Source organism: Osmerus mordax, chromosome 23 (assembly GCF_038355195.1).
Source record: "Osmerus mordax isolate fOsmMor3 chromosome 23, fOsmMor3.pri, whole genome shotgun sequence".
NCBI classification, from domain to species: domain Eukaryota; kingdom Metazoa; phylum Chordata; class Actinopteri; order Osmeriformes; family Osmeridae; genus Osmerus; species Osmerus mordax.
The window spans coordinates 2886615-2908526 of NC_090072.1; the positions used below are offsets into that span (position 1 = coordinate 2886615).

The window sequence follows — 21912 nt, forward strand, 5'->3', positions numbered from 1 at the left end:
GGTCAGTTGCATGCATTGTTCGTCTCCAAAAATGGTTTGCGAGACTAAAATTGTTGCTGACGAACATGATGCGATACCTGGGACCAAAAAAGATATTATCGTTTCTTCCTCACAGATGTGGACTTCTTCCACACCTGCACTAAACCCTCACGAGGAGAAGGATGTGAGAAAAGATAAGGTTTTTATCCGTGAGTTTGAGCGCACGGACCATGTGGAAGTGCGGCGAATCTTTTATGAAGGCATTATGGAGAGGATACCTAATACTGCATTTCGGGGACTAAAACAGCAAACAGAAACCCAGTTCATATACGTTGTTCTGACATGTGAGTAATTCCTCCCGAACACAACATAGGCCTAGGCTATTTAATTGTCTGTTATTTGATTCATTTTGCTTTTCGGGGTTAGCATAAGCATCGTCATGTATGTCATGATCCGTTAGAAATGATGCCTATTACTTTTATGCATTGTATTAAGTTTATAAATAACACTGCAGTCCTAATTCTGTCAACGAATTAAGTTAAGTATCAATAACACGTCGTTCCCCCCTTTTGCTTCGAAACCAGCACGTAGCTCATGCAACACAAAGACTTGGACAAAAAGGCATGCTGCATGGGGTATACAGACGGCAGTCCCGGCTGCACATGATAGTACGTCGGCCACGGACGCACGATGCTATGAATGAATGAAATCGACGATGGCCCAAAGTGTGCGTGTGCGCGCGCGCGCGTGTTTGTGTATATGTGTGCCTGCGTGCGCTTATACGTCTCCCTCTCTCCCATATCATACACCGCCTATGCACGGCAGGGGATGCGGCGGAACCATGCTTGTGCAGTCAAGGCTTTGTTCATAACCACAGCCTATCATTTTATTACAATCTCCGAAATCTTACATTTCTATGCTTGAAACTTGAAACCACAGCCCTGTATACTTGAGAATGAATCACAATGAAATTACGCACTAAAAGCACTAGCCTACATGATTTCCGAATCTAATTTAATTTCTTCGCCCCATTGCCATCTCAGTGTAAATCATTTCAAAACCGCACTACCACTGCTGGAATGTTTTAATGATGCCTGCATATGTCACATGGTAAGTGTAAATCACTGAGAAGACAGCGTATGGGCTACGTAAAACAAAAAACGGTCACAGGCTTGCTAGGTGTGCTCGTAGTTATTGCTGTGTTCCAGATCAGAGGAGCATTGCACAACGAGGTTCTAGGAAATAGTAGAGGTGCTCAGGTCGTCTCTCAGGACTCTCATTAAATTTGGAGGCTTCATCACTTCTTCATGTACAATCGTTTCAATGAACAGGCTGCACGCACCGACATTTCTCCTTGGTCATATCACACCTTATCACAAGCGTATGCCAACAGTGAAATGATTGATGTATTAGCCTTATAATCAGAACTATAATAAACAGTTAAAATTGGAATGTTATTCAGTGTGTTGTTTCCTTGTCCCTGTCACTGTTCTGTTAACGTTGGGCTTATTTCCGCCGAAAATCAACATATGATTCTCTTTTCTGACAGGTGTCGTTTATTTTTCTTCCTTATCTCCATAGTAATGTGCTTTGTTGTGACCCAGTCCTTGGCGCTGACCTGCTGTGCGCCGATCATTCTCATGGGCGCGCGTTACTACTACAGTAGGAAAGTTATCCTCAACTATCTGGATTACGCGCTCCAAACTGACATGGCGGACATCGAGGAATATTACATGAAACCTACAGGTAAGACTGGTCGAGTGGAACTCTGACTAAATAGAGGGAACCTATGCCGTAGTTGTAGACTGTGTGTTGTCTCTGTCCACAGGTGATGCTTAACTTCTGGTATGTCTCTTCAGGTGAGGAGAGAAACAACGCTCAATAAAAGTAAACAATGCGAATACGCATGCGCTCTGACTGACAGACGCGCTAACACACACACACACACACACACACACACACACACACACACACACACACACACACACACACACACACACACACACACACACACACACACACACACACACACAGTAACCTAGACCTGTATAGCTATTAGTTCAATGGGGTTCTGCATAGGCAAGCTTATAAAATATGCAAGACAGGCATCTCCGATTGGTTACAAAGGGAGCCTGTGGACCTATTGATTGGCTGGAGGAAAACTGCTGATTTGGACACTCCTTGCACAGCTTAGAGAGGCAGACAAGCCCCATTTCCTCAACTGCAGGCTCTAATTAGAAAATCAATCCCTTTCTCATGCCTCAAAACATTTCCATTTGGGGGAAAGAGAGGCAGACTGTGACCACATTTTCTGTCCGGATGATGTCACACGAGTATTCGTCACACGCACACACACAAGCACACGCACACACAAACATATGTCGTACAGAGGTATGTTTGCCACTGTTGGCTAGTCACAGCAGGTATAAGACAGATGTGTACTAAGTCTCCCAAATCATTGATTTGTCTCTCTGTCTCAATTTAGCCTAACATGATTTCATTTTTCATTTTAACGAGAGTGTTTGTCAGTGAGTCACATAAAGCCAGTGAGTCAGGGGGCTTGGAGCAGTCATCAGAGGCTAACTACATTACAACAGATGAGGGGAGTGTGTTAGTGTTACAAGCCCCAGCTAACCGCCTGGGACACTGGGGCGGGAGATGACCGATCAATACCCTTATCTCCCTTGTGTGTGTGTGCATACCTGGTAATCACTTGTCCCTCTGTCACAGCTGTCACCTCAGTGTGCACGTGGGTGCGCGTGTGTGAGTGCACAGGGACAAAGAGACTAGGGGGGTGGAGTCCTAAGAAGATAGACCTGCCCCCTGACACTATCAGCCAACCAATGAGGACAGGGAACCAATCAATCAACCCACCAATCAATAGATACAACAGGTTTTTCTGCATTATCTTCTGTGAAAACGCTCAACCGTTTGACAAGTTAAGCTTCAATTTTGTGAAGGGGTGAGGGTTAGGACTAGGGTCAGACAGAGGGAGAGAGCAGGGAAGTCTGAGAGAGAGTGCGCCAGTGTGTGTGTGCGTGTATTACCTGAGGTCAGACCCATGCAGGGCAGCCAGTCAAAGTCTAGACAGGCCAGGGAGCATGTGAGCTCACATTCTGCAGGGATGGAGAGAGAGAGAGCACAGGGAAAAAGGCAGCTGGAGGGAGGGAGAGAGAGAGGGAGGGAGAAAGTATGTGCTACCTCCACTGGCACCTGCAGCTTAATATAACTCAGATAGGAAGAGGGGGAGGGAGAGGGGGAGGGGGGTGTTAGAAAAACGGGAACGCTGGATGAGGACATGGGGGAAGGGTTTGCACCTCAGCAGGGCTATATTTGAGTGTGTTGGAGGGTTAAAGTGTGTGTGTGTGTGTGGGGGGGGGGGGGGGTAGTGGTTGCTGGGTAACACACAGACACAGGAATCTCCCAGGGGCAGTCCCTAGCTCATCAACTGAAGCATGTCCACAAACACTTCATTAATCTGACCTCTCCATCCCTTTCTCTCTTTCTGTCTTTCTTCCCCTTGTTTCCTTCCTCTCTCCCTCTCCCTTTTTCCATTCCTGTCTTTCTCCCCCTCTCTCTTCCTGCCTCTCGCTTTCTATCTTCCTACCCTCCCCCTTCCTTCCTTCTGTTCACTTCCCATCTTCCTCCCAGCTCTCCCTTGATCCTCTTTCTTCCTTTTCCCTCCCTCCTCCTTTCCTCCGTGTTGGATATGTGGATGTGTTTTCACACAGGGATGGTTATACTCATCAGGGGCTTCTCCAGAGATATGGAATCACAATCACAATCAGAATAGTGTTTAATATACAAGTAAGTGTTCACAAACAAGGAATTTACTTTGGTGGGCTGGTGCATACAGTAAACATAATAAACAAGATAAAATGTAGAAAATGTACAACAAAATACTGACAGAGCTATACAATGTAATATAAAATACGATAAAATAAAATAATACAGAATAAAAAATTATACTGAATGTGGTCAAGTGCCAGTGTCATGGGAGATGGAGGGAGAAAGAAAGAGATGTTTGAATCAGATGTTTTAACCTGCACAGTAGTCCAGACTACTGGTCTAGTCCTTTATCTGAGAACAAGTAGGACCAGAACACGATGCACTGTACTGTACGTCAATATACACATTAGTCATGAAACACCTCAATCAATACTATGAATACCATAAACAGAATGTGTTGTTAACTTAAACAACAATCGCCACTGATTGGTCTTTCAACCCGATATGAAGACTCTCCAGCGACCAATCAGATCTTTACAGGATAATTGCACTTCCCTAGTACAGGATGTCAGAGGTCAGGGCAGAGTGATTGGTGTCAGTGGCGTACTGCTCCTAACATAACACACACATACAAAGCGCTCTCTCACAAACACACACACTAGCCCTCTCAAACACACATCCCATTAATCTAACACACGAACATCGACACACACGCACACACTTTTGTGGGCCGCGGCAGTAAAACTAATGGTACAGGGCCAGTGCTGCAGCCTCCTTAGTGATTAATGCCTCCACAACATCTCTGAGTTAATGGAGCTGTAACACATCCAGAGCAGGCCTAGGAGGGACTGTGTGTGTGACTGTGTGTGTGTGTATGTATCAGTGTAAGTATGTTCAAGAGTGGGATGTGTGTTTGAGAGAGCCTGGGGTTGTGTATGTGTGTGTGTGATTGTGTGTGTGCCTGATAGTGTGGGGGGTGTGTGTGTGTTTGGGAGTTCTTGGCGGAGGTGGAGAGGGGAGGGTGGAGAGGGGAGGCAGGAGAGGGGAGGGTGGAGAGGGGAGGGTGGAGAGGGGAGGGTGGAGAGGGGAGGCTGGAGAGGGAGGGTGGAGAGGGGAGGGTGGAGAGGGGAGGGTGGAGAGGGGAGGCTGGAGAGGGAGGGTGGAGAGGGAGGGTGGAGAGGGGAGGGTGGAGAGGGAAGGGTGAAGAGGGGAGGGTGGAGAGGGGAGGCTGGAGAGGGGAGGGTGGAGAGGGGAGGGTGGAGAGGGGAGGCTGGAGAGGGAAGGGTGGAGAGGGGAGGGTGGAGAGGGGAGGCTGGAGAGGAGAGCTCCACGGCTCGTCGCAGCACATGTTTAATTCATGTTCTCTAAATACATGTTCGTGTGGAGACCTGATCTTCTGTGCATGTATACATGCGCATATTGCAGGGATGCATTTCGGGGGTATGCTATTTTTTTGGGTGAGTGTGTGTGTGAGTGTGTGTGTGTGTGCACCCATTACTCAGGGTTGGGTGCCAGGCAGATAAAATGCTGATGTGTGCTCAATAGTGGATCCATATTTCCAGCATGCTCTCTGTCCCAGGGGAGGGGTCAGTGGCAGGAAGGGTATGTGGGAGGGGCCTGTAGATGAGGGGAGGGGCTTGCGGGTAGCAGATTCATCATGATCTTGGATACATTTTTCAGAAGCTTGAATTTAGATACACAACTGAGCACAACACTTACGAGCTTTTGTTCAAGGTGAGATGCGCACACACACACACCCGCACACACATGCGCACACACACATCGGAGGGCAGCGTTCAGCCCCAGTCAGACATGGACTAGCACAGCGAGAGTGGTGTCTAGACTCAACGCTTATCAACAGAATTACCCTGGTAGGTTTCGACTGATGGGATAAAGGGATAATCCTGTTAGGCTCTATGAGTGGTGATAGGGAGGGGGGGGGGGGTCTGACAGTATCATATCACATCACACCATATTCCTATCCCACCCACCCCCACAACCAAATCTCATAAGTAGATTTCGAATGAAAGAGAGCGCCTGAACAAAGAGAACACTTCTCTGATCACATGATCACAATGTACCTACAGTATATACAGATTAGTCTGTCTTTCTGGAATCACCCCCCCCCCCCCCACCTTCACAATGGTACCCCAGCTCTCCTGCCCCCCTGCCCCCCTGCTCTTTGACCCCAGGGCTGGTGTAGATCCCCGTCATCAGTCTGGGGGTTAGACTGACACACCCCTGCTCTGCCTGAAACACGGAGAGCCTACAGCTCAGTGTGCACAACAGGAACAAAGACACCTACTGATTCGCTTGGTGCAGTTTAATCTCTGCTGTGAATCTGTAGAAGCCCCTCCCCTAGTGTTATGACACGGGGAGAAGCCCCTCCCCTAGTGTTATGACACAGGGAGAAGCCCCTCCCCTTGTGTTATGACACGGGGAGAAGCCCCTCCCCTAGTGTTATGACACCGGGAGAAGCCCCTCCCCTAGTGTTACAACACGGGGAGAAGCCCCTCCCCTTGTGTTATGACACAGCACAGCCTTCAGACACACACACACACACACTTGGAATCTGTAGACCGCAAAGTGTGCCATTTACACACACTCGCTCACGTTTGCCGTGCTTTCTCGTCACAACACACACACACACAGTGGCATGCATTCTCGTAACAACACACACACACACACAGAGTGGCGTGCTTTCTCGTAACAACACACACACAGTGGCGTGCTTTCTCGTCACAACACACACACACACACACACAGTGGCGTGCTTTCTCGTCACAACACACACACACACACACAGTGGCGTGCTTACTCCCTTTTCCTGTTCTGATCACTGGCACGGGCTGCGTTCAGACAGATGGTAGGGAGGGGATCTGAAACACACACACACACCCCTCTGGGGACAGGGCCGCTGCAGACAAAATGCCTCTTTCTGTCAGGGAAAGTGACGAACGTGCCATGTCACCGGGGTGTGGAGCAGCCTTGGCGGAACAGTCTGGCCGATAGCGTAGGAACTGAGGGCGTGGTCGTAGGCCTCGGCGCCTACATCATCAGGTCACCTCGGCACCCATGGACTGTCTATCCCCCTCATTAAAACCAAGGTCAGACCCCACTAGTGCCTGCCTGCCCCGATCCTCTCTACATCTCTCTCTCTCTCTCTCCCTCCCTCTACATCTCCCTCCCTCCCCCCCCTCCCTCTCTCCACCTGTAGACGGATGACGTGATGTCTTCCCGCCGGCCCGGCCCGGCCCCCCCCCCCCCTCCCTACCTCGGTGGTTGTCACGGCAACCGGCGGACGAAAATTGTTTGTTAGTGGAACAAGCCCGGGGGATGAGGATTAATCCCGGCCACACCCAAGGGGCCTCAAATCCCCGGTACAGCACATTACGATAATGTCATCACCACGGGTGTGTGGCGTAACGCGTGTGTGTGCGTAAGTGCGTGTAAGTGCACGTGATAATGTCATAGAAAATGAGTGAGAGAGAATGACACAGAGAGACGAGATGTTGGTGCGTGAGTCAGAATGAGGGAGCTAAAAGCTGACCTGTGAGCGAGACAACAAGGTCACTGCCCCGCCCCCTACTGACCAGGGTCTTTCTCCAACACAAACTTATTTTCCCTCTCAGACTTCCATTGTCAGAGGCTCAGCATATCGATCCGTGACTGTTTCCAGACAGCAGGGTTTGCTGCAGACAGGTGATATGGCTGGGAGGGCAGTGATACTCATAAAGGTGAACAACTTGTTCTGCATTGTGTGGACATCTCCTACAGTTATCCTCCCATTGATTCGTATTGGAGACCTAAAAGCTGAGAGACTATCTGAATTCTCTCACTTTACAGAGACATAATACCTGGCTATTGTCACTGACCCAACTGACACACACACACACACACACACACAGAACTTTTCTGCAACATAGTGGTGGAGCATTAATCTATGTGTTGTCAAGACTGTAAACTGCAAACGTGTGTGTGTGTGTGTGTGTGTGTGCGCGCCAGTGTGTGTGTGTGTGTGTGTGTGTGTGTGTGCGCCAGTGTGTGTGTGTGTGTGTGTGTGTGTGTGTGTGCGCCAGTGTGTGTGTGTGTGTGTGTGTGTGCGCGCCAGTGTGTGTGTGTGTGTGTGTGTGCGCGCCAGTGTGTGTGTGTGTGTGTGTTTCCTGTGTACGACTGTAGGCTGGATCTAATTAGCTCAGACTGGCAGCTTCATCATGATCACAGTTTTAATTATCAGTATCTCGCAGTGAGTCTAAGGCCATTAAACCAACAGACCCTGTCTCATTCATTCATCCTTCCCTCGCTCCTTTCATTCAGACATATCTAAGCCATTGTAATGTAGATCGTGTTAATAAGCCTTAAGTCATTCTTTTATATAAAGTGTCTCATCACAACAGCTCTCTCTCAAATCCATCCATCCATCCCCCTCCATCCATCTTGTACTGTGTGTACTAGACCTGAGGAGATTCAATCGATAGTCTGATCTGAATGGCATGACTGGAACAAGCACAGCCTTAAACTCAATCACACAATGTTAGACTCTCTGGCAGCCTGTAAACCTCCATGCAGTTTAACACTGTGAGCCAAGTCTGTATTGCCATCCTGGTCACCTGAGATGTCTTGGTTCACGTGAGCGGTCAAGGGGTCAGCAGCTCTGCAGGCGGCCCCAGGCAGAGCCACTGTTGGTGGGGAAGGAATGCCAGGAGAAGTGGGTGGGAATGGGTGTCCAGGTTTATAATAAACAATATTTTGTTAGCAGACGTTTTTGTCCAAAGCAACGTACAGAGAGGGATTTGAACCTGTGACCTCATGCTGTCTGCAGTCAAATGTAACAGCTGAGCTCAACTTATTCGACCTACAAATTAAACGTTCACCGAGTTTGACTAAGTCCGGATGGGGTATTTTTGAGCGTGTAATTGTTTAGGAGGAGTTCGTGTCTGTGTTAGGGTATCTGAGTCTTACCTTGTCCCCCCTTGTCCTCCAGGTTCCTGTTTCTGGGTGGCGGTGCTGGAGGGTCAGGTGGTGGGCATCGTGGCGGCACAGGGCCGGGAGGACGACAACACAGTGGAACTGCGCCGCATGTCCGTCGACTCGCGCTTCCGCGGCAAGGGCATTGCCAAGGTGCTGGGCCGCCGCGTCCTGGAGTTCGCCGTGCTCAACAACTTCGCCGCCGTCGTCCTGGGAACCACCGCCGTCAAGATGGCCGCCCACAAGCTGTACGAGTCGCTGGGCTTCCGGCGGACGGGCGAGAGCGAGGTCTACCGGCTCCCCGGGATGAGCTGCTCTCCTCTGGAGAGGGTGTTCTTCCAGATCCGTTACCACCGTTACCGCCTGCAGCTCCGCGAGGAGTGACGGGGTGGAGGGATGGATGGAGAGAGAGATGGAGAGAAGGACGGAGAGAGGGAGAGAGAAGGAGGGAGAGAGAGAGCGTGCAAACGGCCCTCCTCAACCACCGAGCCCTAACCCAAGCCTTCTCTTTGACAGCTTTATTTATTTGAAACCATTAGAGTTCTTTCTTCTACTACTGCCTATCAATTTACTATTTCTATTCCTCATAAAGCCACTAACTTTTCATGGTTTGTTTTTTTCTTTGTATTCTTTATGCATTTTCGAATTTAGTGTTATTTTTTCTCCTTCCTACTACTTGATTTTGGTACTACCCCCCCCCCCCCCCCCCCCCAAAAACAAAAAAAAACAACAACACAATTGCAACACATACAACCTGGCATTACCCCCCCCCCCCTTCCACCACCCCCATGCCAATCTAAGTGACATCATCAACAAAGAATTCCTTTGTGTTCCATGTCATGTGATCAATTCTCTTTCATTACTAGAATCATCCCACCAGCCCCGTCTTTGCCCCTCCCCCGCCCAAGGAAGACCCACCGCCTCTTCAGATTTACCCTGATGTGAGGAGAGGGATGGGCCTTGTAATTACTATGTTATATAAGGAGAAGGGTGTGTGGGGAGGTCAGCTCCCCAGAGATAGGAAAAGAGAGAGGGATGAAAAGAGAGAGAAGGGGGGAGGGAAGAAGGAGAGGAGAGAGAGGGAAGGAGAGAGAGGGAGAAGGCTGAGGACTGGAGGAGGGGTTTGACGTTTCCTCCAACCCACACTGTTTCCTCCTTAGCCAGCAGACCAGTCCTAGAGACTTGGGTGTGACTTAAAGTGGCCCTTTGGCTTCCAGCCAGCCACGATGAGTCTCCATTATGTAGCCCGGCAAGTCTCAGTCTGCTCCTGTGTAGAGGGAGAGAGAGAGAGAGGTGTAGAGAGAGAGAGCAGGAACAGGAAGGACATGCCCTGTGCATCCTGTATGGCCAGGAGACAAACACAGTGCACCACTTCCTTCTCTTCCTGTGATCCAACCCCCCCACCCCACCCCCCTCCATCCATCTTGTACTACCTCCCTCCCTCTCCCTTAATTCAACATGCATGGGAACTGGGGAGAGGCTCTCTGATTGGCTGGGACGACAGGAGGGTGGAGATTTCGTGCTGCAATGTCACACTGATAGATCTCATTATTTGACGTATGATAGTGTGTGTTTGCGCGTGTGTGAGGCTATGTTCAATAACATTAGTTATTCCAACAACCTTGGATATGAAATATGATGACATTAAAATGTCATCATGCATTCAAAAAGTGAATATTTTTCTTGATAAATTAGTAAAGTATTGTTAGATAAAACGTTGAATATTATTGTAGTTATGTTTCCTAATTGAACCAAGATCATTTCAATTTTTTTTAAATATGTTTGATAATTAATTTAGAAGACAGTTGAGATTTTACAATCTTTATCTTTGAAGAATCACTGCATTGTAGTATGCACGATTTATTGATATTGCTACAATTACAGAGTAACCACAGCAAACCAGATACAGGTTATTGAGAATCACTTGGGTAAAACACAATAAGCAATATACTCGATACTTGACACATATGTCCCCTAGCACAAATGTGTTGAATCTGAATATGTCGACACGATACATGATTTCAAATATAGAGGCCTTTGAGCCTGTCTGTGCAACATGTATAAAGCTGGTGTTCTTGTAGCTAATATACCCAAACGATGTGGCACCATGGTAACCTCTCGTCCTATCCACCACCCACTACTGAACCAGCAGAGAACCTACCAATTCTCTGAGCCTATTTGGGTGTCCCTCTCACTTGTACAAAGTTAAAACTAAAGAAAATGTGAAAAAAACATACATAAAGATGAAACTAAGTAGACAAAAAAAAAGAATAAAAATAGTAAAACACAACAAAAAAAAGATGACTACCATGAATCTCACCATTCCTCCTTGCCTTGAGCCCCTCCTCCCTGGACCCCTCCCCATTCTATGAATCTGACTGCAACCCTGGGCCAGACCCCCTCTCCCCCACCCCTCTTCCCTATGACTCCCCCCCCCACCCCCACCCCATCTCTGCATGCCTCACAGAGCCCCTTGCTGCGCTTCTTTAAACACCCATCACAGCTTGCGACCCCGCCTTCCCAGACCCCGCCCTGCTGTGATGTCATCAAAGCAGTGAGGTGCTCCTTCCACACCTGTGGAACGGATACATATTATGAGGGAGAAGTTGCTCAGGGGGATGTGTGTGTGTGTGTGTGGGGATGATACACTCATTAGCCACTCCACTGCCTTGATGACATCATGCCTGCCAACCGTAGAATGCTAAACCAATGCAAGTGTGGCATGCCTCTGTACTCAATGTGTGCATACGGTGCCTGCTATGGGCAAGAGTAGTTAAAGAAAAATGAACTGTTAAAAAATATATAAGGACGATAAATAATACGCTTCTTTTTAGATGACTATATTTAAAAAAAAATGTGTGTTTGTTATGAGATGAAGAAAAAAAAAAAAACGATGAGTTTTTAACCTTTTTTTGGGGGGTGCATGAAATGTGTCTTTGAATGCAAATGACTTAGAGGACACACCTGTGGAGAAGCATCATAATGTTAACTTTTGTTGCTTTACAAATTGTGTTAAATCTATCAGTTTTTTTCTGAAAGAGAGGGGGGGGGGGGAGGGATTGTATATCAGTCAGACAGAGAGGAGCCTATTAGAGCCTACAATTGGTGGACAGGGATGTCTCGTGTCACATGACTATCCACATTGATGTCAGAGGGCTTCTCATTGTGTGTGTTCTGATGAGCCTCTCCAGCCTCCTGTTCACTCGCGGGACTTGACAGAAAGACGAGGGCACTTAGAAGCTAATCATGTTTACCTCCTTTTGATTTGAGTCGATGAGAGACTTCTATCCTCTCTCTCCAGATATCGAAAAATATCTCTTTACTGTATTGCACAAGGCCAGGACAGAGTAAACTCGCCAGAGGTTTCCGTAGGGCTCCAGAGAAGGTTCTGGAACTCAAACTAAAGAATGTGATGGTTTTATCAAACGTGAATCACGGCTGCTGCCAATCTGGGATTATGGACCCACTGAATGACATGGGGGAAGAATGCATAGATAGACGTGGGGGAAGAATGCATAGATAGGTTTTCTGGCCAAATTGGATATCATTATTCGAAAAGTCTCCACAAGGGCCTTAGAAACTGCAGCTGCGACATGCTGAAATTTCCAACACCTATCCTCCCCTCCTTAAACCCGTATGGCATAATCGGACTCTCGCTTTCATGTCGACAAAGTGCACCGACACGGAACGTGGCTGTAAAGGCGTTCAGGGAGAGGTCGACCTGCTGTGTGTACCTGGTGAACGCTGCGCCCCGTGACGCCACCGCCCCACACGATACTGGTAAAGCAAATGCAGTATTCGAATGTAGAGAGGAAAGCCCCTATGTATGCAACCGCTGTTATGTAGCTGCTATGGTTACGACATCCAACTGGCCATACCACCGCTGCCCTGCAGATGTACAATCCAGCATTCACTTTTTCTTTTCTTTTTTTTTTTTACTTTAATTCCAAGTTGAAACTCTCTTACGTTTCTGTGAAATAGGGAAAGTGTTGTTTTGGTAGTTGTTGGGTACTAGAATGCTGCTTAAGAACTGAAGGCCTCATTCAAACCTCCAAACTAGGATTCTCTGTCTCCTCAAACAGGAAGCAGGCCTTAGTATACAGTTATGGAGCCAATCTCGTCTCTGTAGCTGAAAGTCTTAAAACATGGTTTCGTATTTTATCTAAGTCCTATATACTTGGAAAATTCCGGAAGTGATTCCCAATGTCAATGATCTGTCTAGATATTTCAGGTGAACCTAACACTCAGTGTTGCCAACTCAAACACACGTCCATGAGATTCCTGAATATTGGCGTCTTGTCTGATAGCCTGGGAACCAAACTTACCTGCCAGCTCATGTTTTATTTGCTCTGGCAGATGGGTCTGACCACTCTCTCATTCAAACAGATTTCCCTCCAACGAAAATCTGGATGGGCCAATCACAACAGTTGCTCTGATATGGGGCGGGGTTTCATATGATGGCAGTAGAGGAGTGCCATTGAGGAATTTTTGAAAACGCCAAGATTATGTTTTGAAGGCTCTGATTGGTCGTATATACTCAATTCGGTCCAACTGCGTCCCGAGGGATTTTGGTCTGCACCCTTTGAAAACACTCTTTGGAAATCGAAAATGAACCGAGAGGTTCCAGACTCATTCGCATTTGCGAATTGGTCTGGCAATGCCAGGCTATCAGTCTGACGCTCAAGTCAATAGAAACCTGGATGTGAATGTGTGTGCAAGCAAAATCTCACGCCAGACGGTTTGGCAAAGTTGGCAACCCTGCCATTGCAGAAGAATCAGTCTCAAATTTGCACAATTACATCTGGTAGAAGGGTTTCTCTGGGATTGTTTGGTTTTTAAAGCCTTGGGGGAGAAAGTCGACGAATGTAAAGTGATCAAAAACGTGTGAGATCTTTGAGATTACAATTACAGCAGTTATTTTTTTCTTTGACTAACCCCCATATTAAGTATTTGGAGCGATGGTGTACATAGCTATCTGCTGACGTCACAGTTGCAGCTATTTCAGTTACTTTTTGCTTCTGATTTCATCCATTCTTCTGACGGGATTTCGGAACTCTCAGTGAAGATGGCTGCCGTTGGAATGTTCCACCAGTGCAATGAGGGGTGAAGAGTGAGGGGTGAGGCCTGAGGGAGGAATGCGCCACAGTGGAAGTTTACCTGAGGGGGGGAATCTACTACATAACTCCACACCACGGACTCCCTCTCTCTCTTTCTTTCTCTCTCTACCTCTCTATCTCCTTGGTGAAGACACAGTAAGCACCCCTCTTTCAGGCATGGAGATGGACTCACCCATGCCGGAGGCCACAGGTGCCAAGAAGACAAAAGCACTTGTAGCACAATTGTGTCTTGTTTTTGCTATGACAGTTATGGATTTTTTAATGATTATTATTTCCTATTGAATATTCGACAGCTTTTTGCTCATATACCGTATGTATCTTAAGAATATATACAGTGTCATATAAACAATGTATTACTGATGATGTTTTACGGCTATTATTTTAAAGGTTGAAACTTGCCAAAGGTGAACATTTTGCTGCAATGAATTGTTTTTCCCTGGCTGCTGTGTTCAACACTATTCTATTCTATTCATCCGTGTCATTTGGAAATCCCCACATGTGCCATCTTAATCAAGCAATAAATACAACAAAAACAAACAACGAGATACAATCTTAAGGATTTTAACGCAAAAAATGCTGCATTGATGTTATATCCCATTAATACGGTAATACTTATTGTACTACTTATTGTACTACTGGTGGTGGTCGCTGTGATGATGTCAGTGTCGGCATGGCGACATCCCCACTGAAAATGTAGAGGCCTAAAGAAGTGTGATTGTACAATGATTCTTTTTGTATTTTATTTATAAGATGTGTCAAAACTATACCTTTTTTTTTCTTTTCTTTTCTTGTTTTTTTTTATTTTTACTTGAAGATGATTCTACAGATTTAACATTGGAGCGTTTGTACAGTTGTCATTTGGGAAGGGGTGACAGGATGTCTTGCTGAGAAGGATATGTTCTAGCAGAACGAGGAAGGTGGCATGGTCTCTAACATCGGTATCTTCGCTCTGTTCCCAGTATTGGTCAGTCTCTCAACAACCTTGTTTCTGATTCGCTTGTGGTCAAGAGTTACAGAAACTACGACTGAAATAATAAAAGAGGTCACCAACTTCATGCAAAACCTGACCGGTTCAACACTTTACTGAGCTTTTATGATTTCTTGCAAGGAATTCAAAAGTTTTTGTATTTATTTATTTGCTTTTTTTTAATCTACAATTGAGTAAATGTAAAGTTGTAAAGTGTATTTTACTGTAAATAGCATCTGGGGGGTCTTTTTGATCTGTTTGTAACAGAAACAATGAATTTAAATATAGCATATTTTGAAACGTTTGCAAAATGAACAAAATTACACTTTATAACTTTAAAAAGAGAGGTAGCTTTAACGCCGGTGGCCTCTTCAAAATATACATATCTCACAAAAATGACTTCAAACCGCTTTGAGAGCCTGTGCCATCTTTCTCCTGGACAGATATGGTTTCTGTATGTTTAAAATGCAGAGTCACCCAAAGCTGTCCTTGTTTTCTGCTAGAACACAGCCGTTTTAGCCTTGTTCAAGCGGAACTGTTGGGGTGCCATTACCAACTAGTCATGATGCCAACTTTGACTACATTCTGACTCACTTGAAGCTGATGACTTGAAACTCATCATACTTGTGACTTGCAGATTGTGTCTAACTGTCCCCCCCTATGAGTCACAGATTGCTTGCTTGCTAGTTAGCGCTGGTGTCGTGTGTAACCGGTCTGCGTCCAGGCTAGCTTGGTCGCTGGAGAGAACCCCACGCTGCCACGGCGACGTCAGCAAGCCACTTATCTAGCTACGACTCCTCTCCGCTTTGGAATCCTGTCCTGGTTGTCTGTTGCTAGGAGACCAGCCCACACAAAGCACAGCGGGGGGGGGGGGGGGATGATATGCAGCTACGCTGAGAGAGAGAAGGAGAGGAGCCAGTCCAGGTCAGCCTGCTTGCCCTGAGAGAGGGTGGTGGGGGGGGGAGGGCTGAAGGAGAGGGGTATGGGGGGGGTATGGGGGGGGGGGGGGGGTGGACAAGGGCCAGAGAGGGGACCCTGAACAGCAGAGGCATGGGAATAATCAAGAGGACGGGTCAAACAGCACCTGGGTTTGTTCCGGTCCTAATTAGCATGCAGCGATGTCCTGATTAGAGCAGAGGAGGCTGGAGGTCTGAAGGGAGGCAGGGTGGAGGTCTGAAGAGAGGCAGGCTGGAGGTCTGAAGGGAGGCAGGCTGGAGGTCTGAAGGGAGGGGATAGTGCTAAGGGGCTGGGGGGTGCAGAGTAAAATGCTGCAACGTGGTTGAAGGTGAGGCCGTTTTGACCCTGTGTGCTGACCCGTCCTGACCTCTCGGTGCGGCCGCTGCCCCTGCTTTTCGTGTCCCTGCTCGCTCCCTCCCGCGTCGCCACGGCAACCGCTGTAACGTCACACCGCCCGGGATTGCGATCGACCCTTTTTGCTTTTGTTTTTTAAAACCGAAGAATAGGAACACTGTAAAGATGTAAAGATAAGATTTCATGCATTATGAATGAAAACTGGATGTACATATTGTATCAATTAAAACGACGATGCATACAGCTTTCATATGTTTCTTTGGTGGTTTGATTCCAATGAGATCAGGAATCTGAAGAGAAGAAGGGATGCTGGGAATTGGAGTTTCATCAGATGCATTTGGTGCCGACCTCATGTAGGTTCCCACAAAAGGAACAGTGCCCCCCTCGCTCAAATTCGTTTAGCCGTCACCATGGGGATGGTTACCAACCAAAAGGTACCTCACAGTTGCCCTTGACAACAGCACTCTTGTGAGTGACCCTGTGGGTTTTCAAGAAGTTTATTAAAAAAGCAGGTACACATTAGTATTACTATCCAACTCAGACAGGCTTGTCTTTTATCATAAGCCCCCCCCTCTCATAATTCACACCAGATACGACCTAATCACTGTGTCTACACCAAAATGGGATCTTGGAGACTAGCTCGCCCATCCTCATCAGCGTTAGCGTCATACACCCCCCTCCCTCCCAAGTCCCAAACGTCCTCTCTCCCAAGATTGCACACGTGCTTTTCTCCCTCAGCACCCCCTCCTTCTCTAGGCAGGGGGGCAGGGGGGCCGTGTGCGTGAGGGGGGATGGATGCTTGAGTTTCCTGTAGCCAGGTCAACAATGAGAGGAAGGGGGTTGGGGAGATAATGGTCACCAGCCATGGCTCGTATAGCTGAGCTTATTGATCAGGGATGAGGGATACGATACTGACCTGTGTCTCTGCCTTCGCTTTGCCCTCTCTCCCTCAGTCACACAGACAATAACCGTAGCAACCATCACCGACTGGCCGTGGCGTCACACCACAGTAACCGGAGAGGAGCATCACAATGGAACAGAGGTTCTGACTGACAGAGGGCGGGAGTATAACACTGAACACACATTTTAATGAATGAATGAGTTGGCAGAGCGCATGGGTGTCCACAGCCAAAATATCTTTGCTCTTTGGCTTAGCAGGGGGGGGTGGGGTGGTTTCGGATGTCGCTCGACGGCCGTTCAGACACGGGGGACATCACAGGCATCGAGGGGGTTTAGTACGGGGGTTCTGTGGGGGGAGTTCTGAGGGGGGCGGAGGGGGGGTTCTGAGGGGGCAGAGGGGAGGTTCTGAGGGGGGCAGAGGGGAGGTTCTGAGGGGGCAGCGGGTCCCGTCGTCTCTGCCAGAGACCATGAAACTGGGTCAATGAGCACGGAGCCCGCCAAGAGTGTGTGCATGTGTGTAGGAGACCGAGTGTGAGTTTTTGTGTGTAAGTCTGTGTGTGTGTGTTGCATGTAGGAGACAAAGGAGGTTGTGTTGGGGCCGAATGAGCAGATAAAAGACTGGTTGTGAGTGAGAGGCAGACAGACAGGCAGGTAGACAGACTGGCAGGCAGCCAAGGAGACAGGTAGACAGACGGACAGAAAAGCAGATAGACAGGCAGGCAGGCAAGCAGGCTGACCAGCAGCCTGGTTCAGGGCTGAGTAGGACCAGATCATCTGTTTTAAATCAGAGTAACTGGAGGCAGGAGGAGGAGAGTTTATTAGAGAAACACATGAACCAGAACTGATCCACTCCAATGTGGCCTCAGGTCTAAACTGACTGAATAACCACTTCAGAAATATTTTGAAATAGAGATAAACATTGTTATTAGCCCTTTAAAATCAATGCAGGTTACTAACTAGAGAAATTCTAATACCGTTTTCTTTGAAAAAATGTTAGAAAAACTGTTATAAAGTATGTTCTTCATTTCTTATCAATACAAACACATCTTAACAGCATGGCCTGACCTCAGAAAGAGCACCACAGGCTTCAAAAGAGAGGGAGAGGAAGAGAGGAAGGGAAGAGAGGAAGAGAGGAGGGGAAGAGAGGAGGAGAAGAGAGGTGGGGAAGAGAGGAGGGGAAGAGAGGAAAGGAAGAGAGGAGGGGAAGAAAGGAGAGGAAGAGAGGAGGGGGAGAAAGAGGGTTCAAGTCTCCCACAAAATGGAGTAAAAAGAGGGACTGGCGCAATCCAGTCTGTCGCTCCTGCCGTTGCCCCCGGATACGGACGGCAAGCGAGCTAGAATTGGGAGCCTGAAGGAGCTGCAGCTGCCTGGTTTCCATAGCGATGGGGATACAGGACGGGTTAGAGAAAGATCGAGATGGAGAGAGAGAGAGAGAGAGAGAGAGAGAGAGAGAAAGAGAGAGAGAGAAAAGAGAAAGACAGGTCGAGAGTCATAGGACGAGAGGGGGAGATTCAAGAGAGAGAGATTGGTGGAGGTGAAGAGAGAGCTCTAGAGGGAGGGAGAGGGGGATGTAGGGGGAAGGTTGAGCTCAGACATGGACCCCCAGGACTTCCCTCTGGAGAGCAGCACCTTCAGGGGGACCTGAGGAACACGCACAGGCTAGAGAGAGGAACATCGTCACACTGAGATGTGTGTGTGTGTGTGTCACTTGCAGACTGACCCACATTTAGACAGGATTCCTAATCGCTAAATTGATTATCCCGTAACATACCGTACACACACACAAGCAGAAGCTGCTCAATTTACTTTGAGATGAACTCCAAGACATTCTATATGCTGCAGTGACTCCATGGTGGTCTTCACCAGAGCTGGAAACACACACACACGCACACACACACAGCTGATATGTTGGGACATGGTCGGACTGTGGCCTGATGGATGGACATGCAGGTGTATGTGTAGATGTGTGTGTGTGCAGGTGTGTGTGTGATCTGCTGACCTGCCACCTCCTCAACTTGGGAGTCCTGCACCTCATACAGCAGCTCATCATGGATCTGAGCCAGCAGTCTGGAGGGAGGGGGCAGAGAGGGGGATGAAGAGAGAGGGAGGGGGAGAGAGGGGGATGAAGAGAGAGGGAGGGGGAGAGAGGGGGATGAAGAGAGAGGGAGGGGCAGAGAGAGGGGGATGAAGAGAGAGGGCGGGGGAGAGAGAGGGGGATGAAGAGAGAGGGAGGGGGAGAGAGAGGGGGATGAAGAGAGAGGGAGGGGGAGAGAGAGGGGGATGAAGAGAGAGGGAGAGAGAGGGGGATGAAGAGAGAGGGAGAGATAAGTGAGAAACCGCAGTAGATGTTGTGAGCTGGTGTGATAGTAGAAGAGCTGTAAGTGAATCATCTGGAGAGGCAGCAGCTGTATTACCCTCAGATATGATTAGAGGAGGGAGGGAGTGGAGGGAGGGGATGAGACTCACCTGGCAGAGGGAGAGCTGGAGGAGATCTGGGAGAAGATTCTGATCATGGCCATCTTACACAGGTCTGCTGCTGAGCCTGGAGTGCAAATGTTAACAGTGAGGACTCACACACACACACACACACACACACACACACACACACACACACACACACCCACAGACAACCACATACACACACACAAACTACACACTACCTTGGACTACAAAGTTGACGGCCTGTCTCTCGGCCTGCATGCGGACCCCCCAGTCGGAGGAGTGTATGAGGGGGAGGGATCGCCGCCGACCCATGATGGACACAACGTAACCTAGGCAACAAGGTCGATGGGGAGGGATGAAACACACGCACCGTCCACACATTAAAACATCATATATACCAGTTAGAACTGGTGTTTACGATTCTCTCTCTCTTTCTCTCTCTTTCTATCACACACACACACACACACACACAGGCACACCCACATACTCACTCCCCTCTCCCACCACCAATCCCATCCTACACTATCTACTACACACACTCCCCTTTCCACACACCACCCCTACACACACACAGGCCCTGTACATTCCAGTGCTGGACAATGGACCAGGCTTTACAGCCAAATCCCTCTGGAAAGGACCGCCATGGGGCAGAGGACACACACTAACCCTCTTTCCTAAAACTGAACACACACACACACATACACACTCTCCTCACATCCGTGTCACACACGTGTGACCTCTGTGGCAGGAATGTGTGTGTTTGACTCTGTTTGCGTTTTTTTTTTTTTTTTTACAGCGTTTGTCCACACATTCCAACATTGTTGGTATTATGCCAGTGTATATGTATGTGTGTATATGTGTGTGTGTGTCTGAGTGTTGTTTGACCTCTGAATGCCAGTGAAAGTGTTTGCCTGTAAACAGCCTTGCACATCTTTTCCAATATGTTTGAAGCTGTTTATAGGTGTGTTACGGTTTGTGTGTGAGTGTGTGTTTACTGATGAGATGCTAAGATGAGATACTGGGTCTGCCAGCGAACACTGCAGCCTCTCTCTGACTCGGCCTATTTTCCACAAAGCCTTAATTTCCCCTGTTGTTGTTACACATCATAAAGCTCTCTTCCTCCTCCTCCTCCTCCTCATCTCCTCATCCTCCTCTTTGTCTTCTCTCCTCCTCCTCTTCCATCTCTCCTCTCCTCCTCCCTTGTTTGTGACTAGTCTTCAGAAGTGGAGGTTATGTCACAGCAGATCAGACTGTGACGTAAACACACACACACACACGCACTCCTACCCCGAGATCGAACTGCAGGCTGATTTTAATAGAAAGATAGATAGAATAGAATAGATGGGAGACGAGGAGAGGAGGGAAAGAGTGGAGAAGAGGAGAGAAGAGGGGAGGAGAGTTATGTCTGATTACCTATCGACAGGGGTTTATTTATCCTCCTTGATTGAGGGTTAACGGTGTGTGTGTGTGTGAGTACGCTCCAGACCTGGGGGCTACAGTCTCAGGTGTGCTCTATCAGCATTTCTGTGCCAAATATATCGAGTGTCTTGTTTGAAGCCACCTTCCCCCCACCCCCACCACCCCCCCCAAACTATCGACCAACGGTTCATCTCTGTCCTGCCAATGCAAGAGGATCTTTTCCTCACTCGCCTGCCCGCCCACACAGTGTACAGCAACACACAAACACACGCCCAGACACACACACTCACACATAAGCACCCAGGTACACACACACACAATCACACACAACCGCACAGACAAACTTGCACATGACCACACACCTTGTTTGTGGCACTGCTGAATGGTTCTCTGGATGAAGGCCTGCACCTCTTTGTAGGTCTGCAGGAAGCTGTCCTGGAAGAGGCTGGCCTGCTCTGCACTCACCCCCAGGATCCCAGACAGACGCTCGCGCCCTGGAGGGTCAAGAGGGTAGGGTTAGACCCTGGAGGGTCAAGAGGGTAGGGTTAGACCCTGGAGGGTCAAGAGGGTAGGGTTAGACCCTGGGGGGTCAAGAGGGTAGGGTTAGACCCTGGAGGGTCAAGAGGGTAGGGTTAGACCCTGGAGGGTCAAGAGGGTAGGGTTAGACCCTGGAGGGTCAAGAGGGTAGGGTTAGACCCTGGAGGGTCAAGAGGGTAGGGTTAGACCCTGGAGGGTCAAGAGGGTAGGGTTAGACCCTGGAGGGTCAAGAGGGTAGGGTTAGACCCTGGAGGGTCAAGAGGGTAGGGTTAGACCCTGGGGGGGCTATGTGATGGCGGTAGACACTGTGCATACAACAGTTATGGAGCCACAGAGGAGGATCGTAGAGGAGAAGAGAGGAGGGCAGAGGAGGGGAGAGATGAGGACAGGACAGGTTATGGAAAGGGTCACAGCAGGGTGTCTGGGTGTGTGTTCCCAGGGGTGCGTTTGTGTGTGTTTGCACGGCTGGCGATGAGTAATGTTCTGCCAGACAGGGTGTGTGCCAGGAGGAGGAGGGGGGGTGTCAGGGAAAGTAGTAGGCCC

The 21912-nt window shown here is 48.4% G+C and overlaps 2 protein-coding genes across 2 annotated transcripts in view; one reads left to right on the forward strand and one right to left on the reverse strand.

Annotated features, from left to right (window-relative positions):
• Positions 1–10: 10 nt before the first annotated feature.
• Positions 11–9060, forward strand: nat8l (N-acetyltransferase 8-like). The gene is made up of 3 exons (XM_067261840.1): positions 11–323; positions 1561–1725; positions 8693–9060. Exons 1-3 carry the CDS (start codon positions 11–13, stop codon positions 9058–9060), a joined length of 846 nt encoding a protein of 281 aa, XP_067117941.1.
• Positions 9061–18519: 9459 nt separating this feature from the next.
• poln (polymerase (DNA directed) nu) overlaps positions 18520–21912 on the reverse strand; it is a 31736-nt gene continuing 28343 nt past the window's right edge. Inside the window, exons 18-23 of the mRNA XM_067261119.1 lie at positions 21195–21326; positions 19632–19742; positions 19438–19513; positions 18971–19038; positions 18778–18839; positions 18520–18612 (exon numbers count right to left, since the gene is read on the reverse strand). Of these exons, the coding sequence (XP_067117220.1) occupies positions 18520–18612; positions 18778–18839; positions 18971–19038; positions 19438–19513; positions 19632–19742; positions 21195–21326 (542 nt within the window). The remainder of the gene's footprint in view (positions 18613–18777; positions 18840–18970; positions 19039–19437; positions 19514–19631; positions 19743–21194; positions 21327–21912) is intronic.

Bases quoted from the DNA above. Each gene is read 5' to 3' on its own strand.
- nat8l (XM_067261840.1), top strand. From the start codon at position 11: ATGCATTGTTCGTCTCCAAAAATGGTTTGCGAGACTAAAATTGTTGCT. The intron at 324-1,560 runs GTGAGTAATTCC...TTATCTCCATAG, and splicing joins CATATACGTTGTTCTGACAT to TAATGTGCTTTGTTGTGACC. The intron at 1,726-8,692 runs GTAAGACTGGTC...CTTGTCCTCCAG, and splicing joins ATATTACATGAAACCTACAG to GTTCCTGTTTCTGGGTGGCG.